General features: G+C 37.3%; 1 protein-coding gene across 2 annotated transcripts in view; it reads right to left on the bottom strand.

Annotated features, from left to right (window-relative positions):
- The window catches only part of SACM1L (SAC1 like phosphatidylinositide phosphatase), a 29569-nt gene that overhangs the window by 2702 nt on the left and 9410 nt on the right, over nt 1-17457 (bottom strand). The window contains exons 3-20 of one of the 2 annotated variants that reach the window (XR_014849844.1): nt 15983-16057; nt 13956-14083; nt 12818-12967; nt 11504-11563; nt 9870-9903; nt 7959-8060; nt 7130-7215; nt 6850-6936; nt 6343-6411; nt 6172-6251; nt 4534-4632; nt 2037-2175; nt 1747-1816; nt 1582-1654; nt 1030-1123; nt 853-945; nt 667-713; nt 91-148 (exon numbers count right to left, since the gene is read on the bottom strand). Coding sequence is in view for 1 of the 2 variants with exons in the window: in XM_085051367.1 (XP_084907493.1) it covers nt 91-148; nt 853-945; nt 1030-1123; nt 1582-1654; nt 1747-1816; nt 2037-2175; nt 4534-4632; nt 6172-6251; nt 6343-6411; nt 6850-6936; nt 7130-7215; nt 7959-8060; nt 9870-9903; nt 11504-11563; nt 12818-12967; nt 13956-14083; nt 15983-16057 (1497 nt within the window). In the remaining variant the exon portion in view is untranslated. The remainder of the gene's footprint in view (nt 1-90; nt 149-666; nt 714-852; nt 946-1029; nt 1124-1581; nt 1655-1746; nt 1817-2036; nt 2176-4533; nt 4633-6171; nt 6252-6342; nt 6412-6849; nt 6937-7129; nt 7216-7958; nt 8061-9869; nt 9904-11503; nt 11564-12817; nt 12968-13955; nt 14084-15982; nt 16058-17457) is intronic. The other variant, XM_085051367.1, reaches the window with a different exon arrangement.

Genomic DNA, 17457 nt, shown 5'->3' with positions numbered 1-17457 from the left:
TTCTATACTGAATAGTTACTGGTAACCATTTACACAAAGTTCACAGAGAAACAAGCTAGTTTTATAAAATTAAACTCAATAGTGACTTACCAGCCATTAGCAAACAAATAATGCACATGGAGAAAGCAACCACCATAATAATAGGCAACTGAGGAAAGAGAAAAAGAATAGTCACTTGATACAGCAGTATGTATGTTCCTTAATTTGCTTTAGGATGGGTTGTACTGTAAATCTATTTACTAGCTTTGCAATGAACTTGCTTTAATTCTCAATTCACCTACATTCAGGTACAAATAAAAGTTTGGATAGTTCCAAGATTTGGAAGTGTGTGCAATAATGACGTCAAGAATTAAAATACACCTCCTGTGCACCAAAAGAGAGGTTGAGGCTTATGCTTTGTTTAAAAAAAAAAAAAAAAAAAAAAGACACCAGTTAAACTCATTATGTTCCCAAAACCCATTCCAAAATACAAAGGTAATGGTGAAAAAAATGAAGGAAGTGTGGTTCCTGTGTTACAGTCTGTGCTTCTGCATGAAGTGTGAAAAAGAACTCCACAAGATTCTTCTGCAGAAGGAACAGTCACTGATAGTGACTAGTAGAATTTCCCCCTTTCCACCTGGTGAAGCATATTTTAAAAAAAAACAACAAGCAGCAGTTTTTCAATACCTCAAGGACACTCCACTTTCTGTCAAGGGAACAGTCTGGGTTTAATCCTATAAGCAGGTATCATAGAAACATTATCAGATTATAGGGATGCTTCATGACTAATAGATAAGTCCTACTTAAGCATAATGAAGCAAAGTGACTGAACAGTTGCGTCTCTTTTATCACAAATAAAGTCTCCATACTCACAGCTAAGAACTTCCAGTCTTTCTTGTCATGTAGAGGACTAGCTGGTTCTACTTCATCCACTGAGTAATTTCCAAGAAAAAGATCAATTGCATCCTGGAAGAGAAAGGAAGGGCAAGAGTTAGAATGCACAGCAGTGCTCATCAAATACACTTCCCCATGGTTAAAAGCTTAACTTACTTGTCTAAATCCATCAGAAAAATTGTTTTTGTAGTAACGTACTAATGAGTTCCAGCCATCCATTATTAAGCCCCACTGAGTTCTCTTCCCAGTTCTGCAAAAAGAAGTTGGGAGAAATATTTAAAATACATATATAAATTCAGGACTATAACTCAAGGTTTATAGTTCTGTCATTATCCAGATGTGTACTATGTTAAATGAACACCTGCACAGGAACACATTTATCTAGTGCTGCCTCTGCATTATTACCACACACGCTTATAATAAAGTCGGAAAATAAGATGATGCTTCTCTCCATTGCACAATATATATGTGCCTCTTCATGGAACACTGCCCTGGTTTTCATTTCCAGATAGCCTTTATTTTCATGTAAACACAGCAAAGAACTGTGTTCTGTAGCTTTTAGTCTGACTTTTTATCAACTGAACCATTGCAAAAAACTCCTTTATAGCCTAAGCCCCAGATTAATAACTTTCTCAGATATGAAGACTCAAAGAAAATCCCAAAAATGCTCAAAATGACAGAAGGCCTTTACAGGAAAGGCTGACTTGCCTTGTGTAATCAGTCTTTAAGGCACCAGTTCCAGCATATTGTTTGGCACAAGCATTAGCATTATCAGCCCATGCTGTGAATAGGAAAACAATAAGAAATGTTAAGGAAGTTATATATTCTCTTCAGAGAAAACGTCATTATTTGAACTCTATATAAGCAGCCTACCATTTTTGTAGATTTTCTCAAAGTCTGCCTGCTCTTCAATTCTCTGTCCCACATGCAGAACACCTAGTCTCTGAAACAAAAAGCAAATTGAGGCTCTCTAGGAGTTTGAGAGAAGAATTACATGCTTGCTTTCAGAAAAAGCTGTATTTATCAAACCTGAGTCTAGCCCATGCAGCTCAAGTAAGTAGTATAGTAACTCCACTATGCAAGCTCTTACTGGAGTGTTCAAATTACATTTCCATTCCAAACGGAAAGCCTCTCTTCTCATTAAAGAAGAGTAAACCATTTACCTGAAGCTGGGCCTGGAGAGACCGGCGTGCTAACAAGCTCTGGATCACATTAGTCCGATCCAGGCAGTCCATGCAGTTACTACGGAACGTTCCTTCCTGCTGAGTCACAATTTTACCCTCCGAGTCAACTAGAAAATAACTAACACATACAATACATGTATTACAGATAACAGTCCATATAAGCCACATGTTTTCACAAGTATTCTAGCAACCAAAACACAATTGCCCTGAGCATTTGACAAGTTCTCAGCTGTGTCTTCAAACTTTGATGCCTCCCTGAATTCTTCCCCTACCATGCTGAAAAACAGCATTAATGGATGTACACTTAGCAATCTCAGGGCAGTATTCACTCTTACCATTAGAAAGCCAACCAGCAATACTAAGTTATATGCCACTGGGAAGAGCAGATTCTGGTGCAAAATCAGGGACTTGTATTTTTTTTCCCAGTTATTTTAGTGTCCCAGCTCCACAGACATGAAGATCATTAGCAGAGCTGAACAGCAGAAGTAACCAGATTTGTTTATAAGAGGCCACCTAATTCCATCCAGTCACCAATGCATAAGAAGTCATCTAAGTTGTCAGGCACAGTTCTTCCAAGAAAGTACTCAGATTTTTTAAATATTCTGATGTACTTATTAGCTGGATGTGTGAATGGGACAGAAATATGCCTGTCCTGCCACATCATGAAACCTCCAGTTGTCTACAGGTTTACAGATCATATTCTATAGATTAAGTTACTCCAGTACGTAATTATAAGCTCTGCATGTGGGCTAGCACATGATCCACTGTTACTGCAAAGCATTTTAAGATTATCAAGTGTGGGGTGATGCAATACTACAATCAAGAGCCTTAGAAGCACATGAATTTACTTCAATTAACCTTGTGTTGTCTTTTTAAGAGCCATTTTTATAATTCTTGAAGGAGTAGTTTTGTTAAACCATGTTTTACATTGAAAACTAAAGGAGTCAATAATACCTGTGAAATCCTTTCCCCCCAAGTTTTGCCTACAACTGATATTAGGATAAGATAGTTTGTCATTATCCTAACTAACTAGAAATGTCTACTCTTAAACGCTGCATCTCCTACGGTTTCTCTAAAATATTTAAAAACAAACAAAAAACACACCCAACAAACCCAGCTCTCTTTTCTGACAGATCTTTCACAATTGGATTTAGCCTGCAGAAAATGAGAGCTGTTTACCTCCCTTGAGATAGCAAAACCATTTTCTACAAGGATCAAAACTCAGACTTTACTGTTCCTATTTAAGCCATAGTCATTACAGATCAAATAAAACAAGTTAAAGCCAGCCTAACCTTGAGAAAGAGTTTTCAATTTTGTATCTTGTTTTAGAGATGAATGGCTTTTTTTTCCTTCATTTCAAGGAAAACTGGTTATTTTCTATGCCTCCAATGGCAGCTGACAGCAAACAAGTTATGGGATTCAGTACTAATTCTAAGAATAAAGGATCCTTGCTGTACAAAAAAACCTTACAATCTTATTTCTCCTTATTTGAGGTGCTCAAAGTCAATTTATTCTTTAGGACTTTATGAGTTTTTAAGTTTTTTTTGTGGTGGACAGAGAATATTAACTATAATCTGATTAATTATATAATTCCCATAGCCATCACTCCAGGTAAGAGACTTTATTAACAACATTCCTGTTCTAGTCCACACCTTACCTCATTTTATTTTGTTAGGATAGACTATACCACTGCTAGTTCTGTAATGTTTTAGCTGATCTACTTTGTGCTTTAGGCACAACACTTCTGGAACAGGAAGGAAGCAATCAGAAAAGCAGAACAAAGTCAACTATTTCCCTAGCAATCTACATGTCTACAAGTAGCAAAGACCAAAAACACACCTGTGAGACTAAAGATTTAAATTGATTTGGACATTTTTTGTATTTTTATATGACAAAAGAAAATGAGGATTTGTTTCCATGTGGGTAACTAAGTTAGCAAGAGTTAACAACCAATGCCAGTGCAAGGTTGGGAGTCACAACAATGTGTGTTAGAGAAAAAGCTTTTACAAATGGCTGTGAAAGGAACACCCAGTGTTTTATACTACATGGCAAAACAGTTTGCTGTCAACACCAGCTGGAATTACTATGGATGAAAAAAAAAAATCATCTAAGGAGACTTTCTTTTAAATAGCTCCAGTTGTATGCATGCTCACTTCTTTGTCTAACCTTTCACCCAACCATACAAAGGCAGCTCTTGCCACAATTCAGGGCACAATTCACAATTCTTACTACAATTTTCAGAACCACTTTAGTGAGAGGTAACAAGGGCTCTACATCTTACCCCCCACCAGGTCTCTAACCTTGCACATGCTATCAGCAAGACATCAGAGATATGGACACACTAATGCACACAAATGCATCTTCTTCATAGGAGATTACAGGTCTATATTACTGTGCCTTTATGCAAGACAACAGAAACTATGAGGAAGTGGTCTCACTTTAACAGCACAGAAGTGAAAGAACTGCAGAGCCTTACCTGAACTCATCTTGCTGTTCTGCTACTTGATCCACTAAGATCTGAAGCCGATCCCACCTCATCCGACTGCACTCTTTATGGAAGTCAAAGGCCACGTATCTGTTGAGAGAGAGAAGCATCTTTTCAGATAACATAGGTACTGCAGTGAAGGTTACAAGCTGTGGCTTCATTGATAGCCACAGCAAAAGGCTATCAAATGAAACAGGTATTGACAGAGGATTTGTTTGTCTTTAGAGATGAATTCCAGCACATCTGTAGATTTTGCCAGTGCTCTGTAATCTCCCTGATGCTGCATGCTTAGCGTGAATGGTGACACCATTTACAATTCTTTACAAAATGCCAGTAGTCTGGGGAAGCACACATTCAGTTTCAAGCTCTATGCTCCATTCTATGTTCTGGCTAATATTTTTCCTCCAGAAAGTACAGAAGGGATATGAAATTTATCTAATGTAATTTTTTTCCCCACCAGGATTCTTTTGTCCTCTGTTCACTTTGAACTAGACACAGGTGTTGAAATCTGACATTCTTTGCTGGCATAATTCCCTTGATAATGCTCTAGAGACCTGAGAGAGGTTCTGTTTAAGCAGCTAACCTAACTGTCAGAAGAAACTTAAGCAGCTACTGACTTGGAAAAAAATTAAGAGCCAATTTGTTTCTGGCAAGAAGTGCTCTAAATAAGTGGTGCTTGATTAATTAAACATTTGTATGTATATATTTACTGTGAATTACAGGGCATTTATTACATTACTCCCCTCAAGCATTCATAACCCAAAAATTATTTGACAAGATTTCATGACATTTCATTTCAAGATTTGACAAGACTATGCATGAAGAAAGATGGTCTATATGCACTGAAACAAGTAACTGAAGATTCAAGTTCAACTCTGAATCCACAATTAAAATCCACAATTAAAGAATGCGGATTTTGGTAGAAGTAGTAAAATGGGGCTGCCAAACAACGCTTTTGAACACATACAGAACATCACCAAAAAGCAGCTCCACATAATTTCACATCTTGATTTATACCAGATGACTTTATAGCAAATACTCCCAGAATAAAAAACTACAGCATAGTAATTTCAAGGAAAAGGTAGAGACATATTTGTGTGAGCTGGATGCAAGCCCTTCCTCCAGAAGTTAACGAAAGCAAGCACAGTCTGGCTGTAAAATTGCGTACTGCACTCAATACTCCCACAAAGAGATGTATTTTCTCATAATCCAAGTGCATTCTCCACTCTTGGCCCATTGTTACACTGAGCTCCAGACATTTAAATTACACGTTCCCCTTACTGTTCCATCCTGTTTTTCTCACAATCAGTACTTCCTAAGACAGCAATGTAACCAAGCCCTTTTGCCAGAAGCTAGATAGTTCTACAGGGCATTATTTTCTTTTTCCTAAAATGCAGGACATCTCCACAGCTCTCATCACATACTATGACTCCAATACTGGCATCACCATTGCCTCTGAATTTCCTACTTCATTTTGCCTATCTTCCCTCTTAGCAAGTTACTTCATAAACATAAAATGCAAACAAATCAGAGGGCTGGTAAAGGCCCTCAAAGAACTGACCACTTTGTGGGTCTCAGAGGCAATGCTTAACTTTTAACACAGAATGTATCACTTCATGTCACATGTACCTGACCATTCCATTTCCCATGCTGTTCACCATTTTTGCAAATGTTTGCTCAAGAGGTTTCTCTGAGCCTTTTTGGTTAACCTGGGAAAAGGGAAAACAGAGAGACAGAATTACTCAAAAAGCCTGCTTAAGAGAACAACAGCTTTTTCAGGAAGAAGAAGTGAAAGCATACCAAGTTGACAATCACTTGCTTTCCATAGCTAATTATTTGTGAGTCAAAATGTCTTTGGAAGCCATCCATCTAGAAGAGAAAGGAAATGTGTTGACAGATGTACACTACTATTAAGATCTGTGCTTTATAAGAAATCTCCATTATAATCTTTTTGATGATTCTTATAACGAAGAAAAGTGTTTGATGTTCTCTATTGCGCCTACACATTTCTACTTTCCTCCTCCCAGTCCATTCAGGTCTCCTTATTAAACATGCTACAGATAAGTAGTATTGTATGGCTACTAAAACTGCTGCAAATGGGATCCAAAGAGGAACCATCCCCACTGATGTCTGGATTTTTTTCAGCCTTTGAATTCATTATAAGAAGGCTTCTTGCTACTGCTTTTAAAAAATAAAGCTCAATCCAGTATTGCTGAATTTTATTCTTCTGATTACAGTTTGCTACTCTATCACACAAACATGAGCCCAGAAACATGTTAAAACCCCAAGACACAAACACTCACATACATGATTTACTGACTTGCTGATCTGTGGCTTTGGTTTATACTTGAGGTTTGGTCTTTGAGACCAGAAAAAAGGAATAGATCCACGGGTCTGCAAAAGAATGGTAATGGTTTTAGACAGCAGAATTTACAAACTCACTTGACATTTAAAAATAAAGCAGAGTGGTTTATTTTGTTAAACTAATTCAGTCTGTTTAGTTTTATTTGCATGTCTTATATACAATCTATATTTAAGAACAGATACAGAGCTATCTATGTATCTATGTTCCTTACAGTGACTTTACCTGAACAAACGATGCTTTGCTCCCCTTGTAATGCACAATTTGTTCTGTCTCAACAAAGTTAGCAGCATGCCCTTCTGAATCAATACCTGTGTAGGAAAAAGACCTTGTTAGCCAGCTCAGCCTGCCTGCAGAACAGCAACAGCACATCAGCAAAAGGCTTCCTTCCCTTCTCTTTCAAGTCCTCACAGGAAGCACAGAGAGACCCGACAATGTTTAAATACATTCTTGGTAAAAGTTCAACATGATCTGCACCAAATTTAAGCAGAACCGTGCTTCTTCAAGTTAACACATTTTGATATTTCTAGCACTAGAAATTATCATTTAATATTAAATAAAGTAACAGCCCTCTGACACCAAAGTATTCACTATTCAATAGCAGTGGTACTGCAGAAACTGACTAATTTCTTCAAAGGCATGTGTGCTGGGACTAAGAACAGAGAAAGTAATTTAAATTCATTTCCCTGTTTGCTTTTGAACTTGAAACAGTTAGAGAACAGGGCTCCCCTGCCAGCATCAGTGATGCTCTCAGCTGGATTTACTGCTTGACCAAAAGGGCTATTGCACACTTGCATTTAACACTAATGAAAATAGTCACACGTTAAAAATCACTACAAAATTTTTGCAGTTAAGTCTAAGAGCCATAAAGAAGAGTCAGTTTTAATAAAGCAGACCATGCTTCAGTTCCTAATATTTTCTTTGGTGGAAGAACCTCAAGACAAAGTAAGCAACTTTTTTTGCAAGCCATTATAAAGCAATTACTCTTAAAGGTAACTCACATGTACAGATGGAATACATATTATTTCTGAAATAGATCAATATTCTCTTTTACCTCTCACATAGTAGCGTACACCAGCCCTGAAACAGCTTCTTCTGGAAACAAGCAGCCAGTCAAAACACTTGCCATTAATAGAACAAGAGTGCATAGTGATAACTGATGAACAACACTAAGGAAAAGCCCCATTTCATTAGGAGATTTTTATACATCAAAAGGGAGGAAACATCAAGGAGCCAAGAGAATAAATTAAATGTGACTCTAAAGAACATTATTCTGGGTATTATGGTCCTAATTAAAAATTAAGAATCCATCTCATCCATAATTTCATCAAGCTACCTTAACAGTTTATTGCCCCTATTGCTTTTAGTACTTTTAAAAATTAACAACTACTTCAAAAAAGACTTCTTTAGAATTTTCTCTAGGCTTTTAGAGAGTAAATATCTTGTACCCGTAGGTGCAACATACATCACATTTACAAATGCTCGAACTACCAGTAAAATTCAACATTTGTACAGCCAACAGCATTCTGCAAGAAAGATTACCTCTAACCTTAGCTGCTTAGTAATTGTTAGCCTAATTTCTGTTGACAATCTATCCTCACTTAAAATGACAACTTGCTATTAGCAACTTCCACATATACAGAAAAGGACAAGGTAGAATTTACAGTTCTTTAGAAGGGCTTTTGCTTTGAAGCAGCAAGGGAAATATTAAACATTGTTTAGAGTTTTAGGTGATCTCAACTCAATCTCAATATCCAAGTCCATAATTTCTCATCACTGGAAGACTAGAAGCCCAGTCCACATAGTTGAAATAATATATTTGGGTTTATATGGGAAAAAAAAAAAAAAAGAAAACAAGAAGAACCTTTGATATTATTGAAGTATCTACTAGTGGCACTGTAAGAGTTGTGCTTAAGGCTGTTCCTAGCATTTTTACTGCCAGAAATCCAGTTTCTTCAAATTCCCGAGTTCTCTAAGGTTTTGATATAATTCTAATTTAACCAAACATTACTTTTGCTATTATTTATATAGTGAAAAAACAGGATCAAGGAAGGTGTTAATTGCAGTCTGCCAGTTGTTAATTGCAATTTACCCAGAACCAGCAGGATAAGGATTAGGGTGTTTTGACAGTTCCCTTTTGCTATCTTTCCTTTGTCTCTCTGCCTACTCCCACAACATTTTACATTAAATGAAGTCACAGGAAAGAAGGACTGGAACTCTGCCAGCTGCTAACAGTCCTACCAGATCAACTGATTCCATCTGGAAGCCATTCCCTGCACACCTGAAAGGCCTTTGCAATGGAGGAGAAAAGTGGAATGTGGCAGGAGTTGATCTGTCCGGTCTTGCCAGTCCTTTTCATGCTGTCAGTCCAGGAGCAACTACCTGGGACTTACTGTTGGATCACAGACTGCCTCCAGAAAGCATTTAGCTTACTTGCAGCATTCATCCCTTCTCAAAAATAAACTCATGACTGCTTTGCTAAAGAGGTTGTTACCCAAAGTGTGGGTGCAGGAAATGCAGCTGCCTAGGAGAAGCATCCCAGGAGCCTTCAGCAGAACTTATCCTTTTATTCATCAACAGGAACATCCATAAGCACTCCTTCAAGACAAAACTGGTTCCCTTTATTTTATATCTAAAGCAAATTTATAGCAAGATAAAAATACTAAAGCTAACGTAAGAGTATTTGCCATATTAGTCTTAACCTTCCCACTGAAAGACAGTGAGGCAAACCATGCCTGTAAAATTAAATACATTAAGCCTTCAAAGCAGAATATTCAAGGGAGTGAGCACACCAGTGGGCTATCAAACAATATGTAACACCCATATACGAGCAAACTGTAACTTATTTCTGACATTGTGCTCTATGTTCTAATTCCCAATATAACAACAGAGCAGCCTCAGCAGCAGCCATTTTGCTACTGGACTCCCCATATCCAGAACTCAGTTTTCCAACACAAAAGGATACATCCATGCATCACTGGTGTAGCAAACCTATGGATCTGAAACACACAAATACATGTTAAAAATATTAAATACTAGTAGCCAAAAAGGTAAGTGAGTGACTATGCCTTGCCTAAGGGTTTTGTGATAGTTTTATATACTTTACATCCTCCACTTTTTGCTTAGGGTGAAACATTCCTTTCTGTGAAAAGATGTTCAGGGTAAACAGCAACATATGTAATCCTTATTAGCAGGAGGAAAAAAGTGAAAGTCTAACCCTAACTAAGCAGTCTTGACATAAAAGTGAGCTGCTTTGTCCTCCCTATACATAGCATTTACTCTCCTACAAATATGCCAGATATAAAGCAGTATATACTGAAAACCTTTTGATATGATGTTTGCTTTACCTCCACAGTAGGACATATGCAGAGATAGTAGTAACAGAGGTCTTCAGTAAGATATATTTTTATATGATTAATACTCAAAATGCTTGTTTCAGGGTTTTTCCTATCCTGCCATTCCCAAATAACTTCATCTTCCAAGAAAACTTTAAAGTTCTCCAATACTAGAAGTCAGAAATCCCATACCTCATCACCTAAAACTGTTCCTCCATCAAGCCACCCGTAGTCAACGCGAGGGGAAGTGCAGCCTAAAATATCCGTTATCTCCCTTTTCAGCTTCTGTGTTTTGTCCTGTAGGTCTGTTTTCACTAACCAGTCACACTTGGCTTTCCTTTGCTGTTCCCACCACAGCTTCTCTCTCATTTCCCAAGCTTTATTTGCATAGCACTATGCAAACTTTACACCCAGTCATATGCCCCTGGAATATGCACAACAGCCCTTCTCTAATTCGTATCTTCACATTCCAGAAGCACTGCACCATCCAGCCTTTTGGAACAGTGCTGTCTAATGTAACAGCACATCTCCACAGGTTACTGAGGCAGAAATAGAAGCCGTGCGTCATTTGCTTTGATAAATGCAAAGTACTGATGGAGACAGGAGCCTGCTGTAGTGCAGGCAATTCAAGGAGTTTAACAGACAAAGGATGTCTCCAGTAGGAAGGAACTTAGACAGTCTGGCCATTAAGGTGCCACAGTTATGGTTCGTGGTCATGCACTTGTATTTGCTGGACTAAGTGAATTCAAAGGCTACACTGTGCTAGTCTTTGTTTGAAATACACTGGAAGAATCTAAACAGTCAGTCTTACTCTTAATTACCAGCTTCGTGATCTATTCACTAGGAAAATGGAATTTAAACTTCACTCCTGGAGAATGATGTGAAACAGTCTCAGAAAAAAAAGTGATGAACTGGACCTTGCCTAGACCCAAAGATAAATAAGTAGCTAAACTTCTAAATGCTTGAGAAGCACATACTGTGCACTGTAACTTCCCCTTTGGTTTATACGAGCCGGTATCTTAACAGCACAGTATCTTCAAATACAGACACTTCCAAAAAATTAACCTTCTAGAAGTACTACTGAGGACATTGGCAAAGTTGGAAGTTTGAAAGCAGAAGACTCACTGTGCTAAACTAGATGATGAATAGCCACGTTATACTAGATTCTGGCTGTCTGAAAGAGACAGAATTACAAAAAACTGTTGCATCCTTATAGTAAAAGTATATTTGTTCTCTATTAACCTAATCATTATGAAGTGTTTACCTCTGGTTGAGCAATAAATTCTCTCAGAAGGTGTCCATTCCATACAAACCGTGGATCTGCCTGCAGCAAGAAAAATGCCAACATGCTTTTAGAGACTGGCAATTCAGTTTAGCTCAACATAAAGGCAATATCATAGTATCCATGTCTCACACAAGTTTAGGGGAACAGGTACAAATGGAGATGAAGTTCCCTTCATAAGCTCAACTAGAAAATGAAGTAAAGATTGGAGAGAACTGTTCTTTCAACTATTTTTAAGGGTTCTGCCTGACAATTCTAAACCATTAACAACTGAGCTGCAGAACATAATGCTTTGGTGCCATTATATTGGAGTTGTTTCCTTCTACCAGTACTGTTAAAAAAGCAACAAACACAAATATCAAAGAAAGACACCCACACACCAAACACAGACCAGACCTCTCTTGCAGAGATGAACTGGAGATTTCAAAAGGATGGTGGCCATTTTGCACAAGTCATAATACTCGAGCCATGGGCATATGAAATTACAGGGAAATAATTTTAACCATCCAAGATCTGAATTTACTTGAAACTGATACCTTTTTACTGTACTTTGCCTTTCAAACAACCTTCTGAAGTGACACAATTTTAACCAATCCTTTCATGTCCTTGCTCTCCCTGGCAAGAGTGCTGCCAGAGCAGCATTTGATGACGCAAAACAGTCCCAAAATGTAAACATTTTTTCCAATATTAAAAAACCAAACCAAAACCCCATCAATACAGACAAGAGAATTTCAAGCTCAAATTGCATGTGGCTGATTTGTCTTTAAGACAAAAGCAGGATACTAAATTCATGCTTCACACAAAGAGTTGGAATACTTTGATAGAATACAACATCCCAAGACTGACAGCCATAAAACCTGCAGTTCTATTCTAAGTTATCCTGGGAAATAATATGAACAGAAGTACAATTTATTCTACTCTGGATTCCTCCCCCGCCATTCCAGGTCAAAGGAATTACTTGCTTTCTCTCAGTTTTTCTGCTTAGCTCCTTCTCGTTGTAATTAGAAGCACTCAATACTAAATTAGAGGAAAAAATCCACTTATTTTGCATTTTTCCAAATCCATTTAAGGCAGACTGTAGAAAATACTTCCAAATGTCTATCTGGAAGTGTGACATCGCATCAGAACAGATCCCTAAAACGTCATGCTCCTCACAAGCTATGAGACTTGTGTGGACCTACATGCTCAGACACAACTCCAAATAGTTTGGACAACACTGACATAATTTAAACAACATCTCCATAAAACTGACTGACATTTCAAAGACACAGACACTAAGCAAACTGAAATCCTTACCCTTTCCAGAAGGCTCATCTCCTGGAACTCTGGGCTCGTGTTGGCCAGCCGCTGCAGGGTGTGTGTCAGGTCGTAGGTTGTTGAGAAGTAAAACCCATCCACGCTCAAGACATGGTTAAGCATTGATAAAAATACTTTATTGTCCTGCAACTGTTGAGATGAGGAAAGAATGATGAGCTGTCATATGCTACTATCAAAATATTTTACTCCTATAAGCTACCACTACTTTTTGAAGCAATTAGATGAATTTTACTAGTGCTCTAGCAATACATGATACCATCCAGAGATTACTATACAAGGAAAGCATGAGAGGGCAATTCTGATGCCAGTTCACTGATAACTTGCACCTAGCACACTGCAACCAAATTCTGCAACAGTGGAGAGCAGAGAACAGTATTCCTGTGAGCTATATAGCTACTGATATTAAACTAACTTTAATAACTTCCAAGCAAAAAGGAAGCCATTAGTTTCCCTGAAAACCTTTCAGTAAAAAATTTAAAAAACCCCAAAAAACAAGATGGCAACACAAAAGAAGTTATCTTGACAGTAAGTTATAATCTGTGTTCAAGTTCTGATTAACCTAATTCCTTTCCTAAAAAAGCATCAAATTGCCTTCCAGCTCCATTGATTAGACACCCTGACCTGCTCTTTATCAATCCACTACACATCTGTTTTAAAAAATCTTCAACCTTTCCCTCTCTCCCTCAAAAAAAAAAAAAAAGTAAATTCTTTCCTGCTGGGTAATTATGTAATTGAACAATTCCATAAAGAAAGCAAGACAGATAAGATGATAACAATGCAGTTACTTGTAGGAGCTGTCAGAAGAGTAAAGCTTTGAGAAAGATGTAACAGAAGCATTAGGAAGGGTGTACCATCCTAAAAGAAGCAAAGATGCACATCCATAAACTGCAGATGATATTCTAAGTTGTACCATGTGAGTTTACCATCTTGAATGCCATGATTTTATATACATCTATACAAATATTACATCCATTCTAGTAACAGGAACAAATCAGAGAAAAGGTATTGTTCAAAGAACTTCTTTAAAAAATTTACAGCTTCATGAAATTAGGTCCTGTGGCAATGAACACTAACATACAATAACATTCCTCCACAGTCTCCTAATCAATGTACTTACCTGAATATCAGTTAAGTGCAGCATGGTCTTTTTGTAGGAGAGGATGTCAAAGTCCGTTGCTTTCCAGATTGCATGACTGAAAATCTCACCGACTTTTTTCTTTTTTGTTATTACAATAAGATATGTGCCTGTAAATCAGAAAGAGCAAAGTTAAAAAAAAAAAGCTGCATATATTTAGAAAAGCAGCCTATAACCATATCAGAAAACTGAGACCAACAGGACTTTATGTTCTTAAGTGTAAGGGGCTGGAGCAAAACCAGAATGTATGTGCTAAGCTATTCACTTCTCTATGCTCAGAGACTTTGAGCTACTCATTATGTTAAAGGAATTTTAAAAAAATTGGACAAGATAAAGTGTCACCTACTCCTACTTCTGATCAGAGACAGTCTGAAAGTCTTCAGGTTTGCAAACTCAGAAAGAGGCCAGTGCTCTTGAATGTGGTTTGAAAAGCACAGAGCAAGTCCAAAATACATGAAAGGAAGCATGCTTCAAAAGCCAAAAAGAGTATTCAACTTACTCTGAAAAAAAAAATCAACAGGTTCAAAACAGAACAAAGATTTGGGCTTCTTTTAGCAATTTAAGACAGGAAGTTTGCTGTTTCCCTGGTTGCATAAGTAATGAAGAAAAAAAACCCCATAATCATGGACAGTTCACTCAGAGCAATTAATTTACACTTGGTGAACACAATATAGCCTTATTTCTAAGCCTATCGTATTTCAGTCTCATCTCATTTATGAAGAAAAAGTTTAATCTTAATACTGCAATAGGTGAAGAATATTTACATTTGTTAAAGATGGTGCACTGCTAGATACAGGGCCAGTTTTACAGTTAACAGCAGTGAACTTCCTAATAACACTTACTGAACATTTACTTTAACTGATAACATCTTTACTTTGAAAGCTGTATACTAACACTTAGTGAAAAGCTCTGGAGGATAGAATGAAAAACATCACGCTATTAAGAGACTTACATATTCTATATTTTATTTAATATTCAGTCAGATGAATAGTGATCATTACCAAGCCTGTAAGTAGTGAAAGTTCCCCTTTGGGGCTCTTCAGTTTTAAAACAGTCAGGGCTCATCATGTCCCAAGACACATGTATCCACTACTCTGTATCCATTACACATGTATCATTGCCCTTACTCTACAAGACTCACAATTCTTTAGAATATGGGCATAGAAAGTTCAGCAGTTTTAAGATCCTGTCAGAAGTCACTGCATTCAACGTAATGATCCTTTGTCTCAGCTGGGAATACCGCAGTGAGTAATCTTTAATCCTTTGTACATATGGAGATTTTATTCAGTATGTATGCTGCTTATTACATCATTTTTCAGACTACTTCAGGCTCAAACTGTATCAAAATCTACAAAAAGGATTGTTGGAGCAGCAGTGCTTACTCTCCCAAAAGGTTACACTTTATGCATCAGGTTTATTCACGGCAGTGGCTGCTTAGATCTGACCACTGCGACACTTAGAAAAACTGGACAACTTATCCTTATGCTATCCTAAAACTCCCTAAACTTGTAATTGTTCCAGTCTGCCCTTTTCGTGTTGGATTTTTTTTTTATTTGTAGGGCCGTTGCAACACAACCATTACTTGAACAGCTGCATCTACTCGTCTATCCCCCGTCACTCTCAGCTATTTGTGTACCATGATTATTGATTTAAAGCCAAGCTTCACAACCCAGCACTTGACTGTTGCATCAAATCCTGCAGCTAAGATTAAAACAGTTACAAAGAATAAGTAGATGAGTTTCTTTGCACCCATTTGAAATGCATTCCTTAAAACTCAAACAACTGCCAGTTAAACCTACCTTTAGAGCACCTCCTAGTTTAAGAATTACACAAACATTCATGATAAAGTAGATTTGGATGCCTCCTTCCTCTAGAAGGCACAAGGAAAGCCTATCATACTGATGAAAGTGCAACCCCAGATGTTTGCTACTACTATTTTTGCCTTTAAAGCTTCTTTAGCGACCTATTTTATCTAAGTATTTTAAAGAGCACAGTTCTGCTCTGCTTACCTGCCACCAATCGGATTGTTCCCAAAATACCAAATATGGGCCTTGTAACAGCTGAAGGGGGAACATCTTTTTTAACTGAAAAGCAGAAGAAAAGAACATCAGAATTTCAGACTCCTTCTTTCATGACTGTATTGGAACACTATTAAAACTAGGCTTCTCCAGCGTTCCAGGTCAAATTAAGTTTTGCTACAGTGTTAAGTATAAGAAACAAAGCATCAGAATTTCCAAGCCTGATGGAGGTTTGGGAGGAGGATCTGGAATTCTAACCCAACTCCTAACCAATTGCTCATGTTTAATCAAAGTAGTCATCCAACTGAATAAATTCAAGCTCATTTACATGACAGTATAGCAAATAGACTTCTCAATAATGTCTTGTCCTGCCAGCTTCCAGCAGCTTTGTTTTGAAGCCATCAAGACACAAAGGACAACCAAACCATAAGTGCTTGTGCCTCCCAGGTCTGTTTGCTTCTTCTGATCCTTGGTCTGTTTCTCTCAAAAGACCTAAGCTATCTCTGCAAAATTACCAACAGCAGCATAGATATGGCAAGGAACACAGTATTTATTCCAAACAACATACCAAGAGATCCAAAAAGTATCCAAATATCAATTAGAAGTCTTAGCATGTGTAAGTTTCATCTATCTACATTTCTAAAACAACAGAATGGATATTAGAGAAATCTAAAGATACCCAAAACATCCCCCAGAACAAAGCATTTTCTTAGAACTCAGAAAACTGAAAAAGGTAACCCTTGAATTGTCCTCTGCTTTAAACACCTTGCAGGTTCATCTGATAAAACATTGGTAGTAAGAGAGATGTAGACTAAGAAAATATTTGGGATAACTATTTTCACAGTTTTGAAGGAGAAATTGAAATAAAATACTGCAATACCAAAAGTATCAGAGAGATGGGCATACTCCTCTTACATGAAGTATACAAGAAGCCTAATAAAAGAGAGAGAATGACTGCTTTTACATTGCTATTACTGTAGCATTTCTGTCTGTTTGGAGATTAGTAATACTATTGTAAGTATTACTTACAAAGTAAGTAATTGTATTGTAAGTATTGTATTAAGTAAAAGTATTTAAGCATTACAATACAAACTCCTGAAGTATAAAAAGTCTCCCACTGCCTTCGTTTCACTGTCATTTAATCAAAGTTCTTTGTTTCACATTCTTAAAAAAAAAAAAAGAAACTAAAATTTTCAAGACATCAACATGCTTAAGACCACTCACACTGACATTTGAATCCAGATTTGCAACACAGAACAAAATTTACAGTAAGGGTTTTTTACTGTTGCTATTTCTAGCGGCTTTATAAAAAGTCAGGTTTCAGTTTTATATACAAGACAGTACTGAGACAATTTGGAAAAGCTGCAGAACCCCAGTGTTCAATCCTTCCCCAGTTTGATTTTGAACTAGCACCAACCCCAACAAGCTGGGATGAGTCAGCTTCCCCTATTGTGACGGACAGTGTT

Source organism: Lichenostomus cassidix, chromosome 2, assembly GCF_008360975.1.
Source record: "Lichenostomus cassidix isolate B80296 chromosome 2, HeHo_3.0, whole genome shotgun sequence".
Taxonomy (NCBI): domain Eukaryota; kingdom Metazoa; phylum Chordata; class Aves; order Passeriformes; family Meliphagidae; genus Lichenostomus; species Lichenostomus cassidix.
Note: the sequence above shows the minus strand (reverse complement) of the source record. Positions and strands in the feature narration are given on the sequence as shown.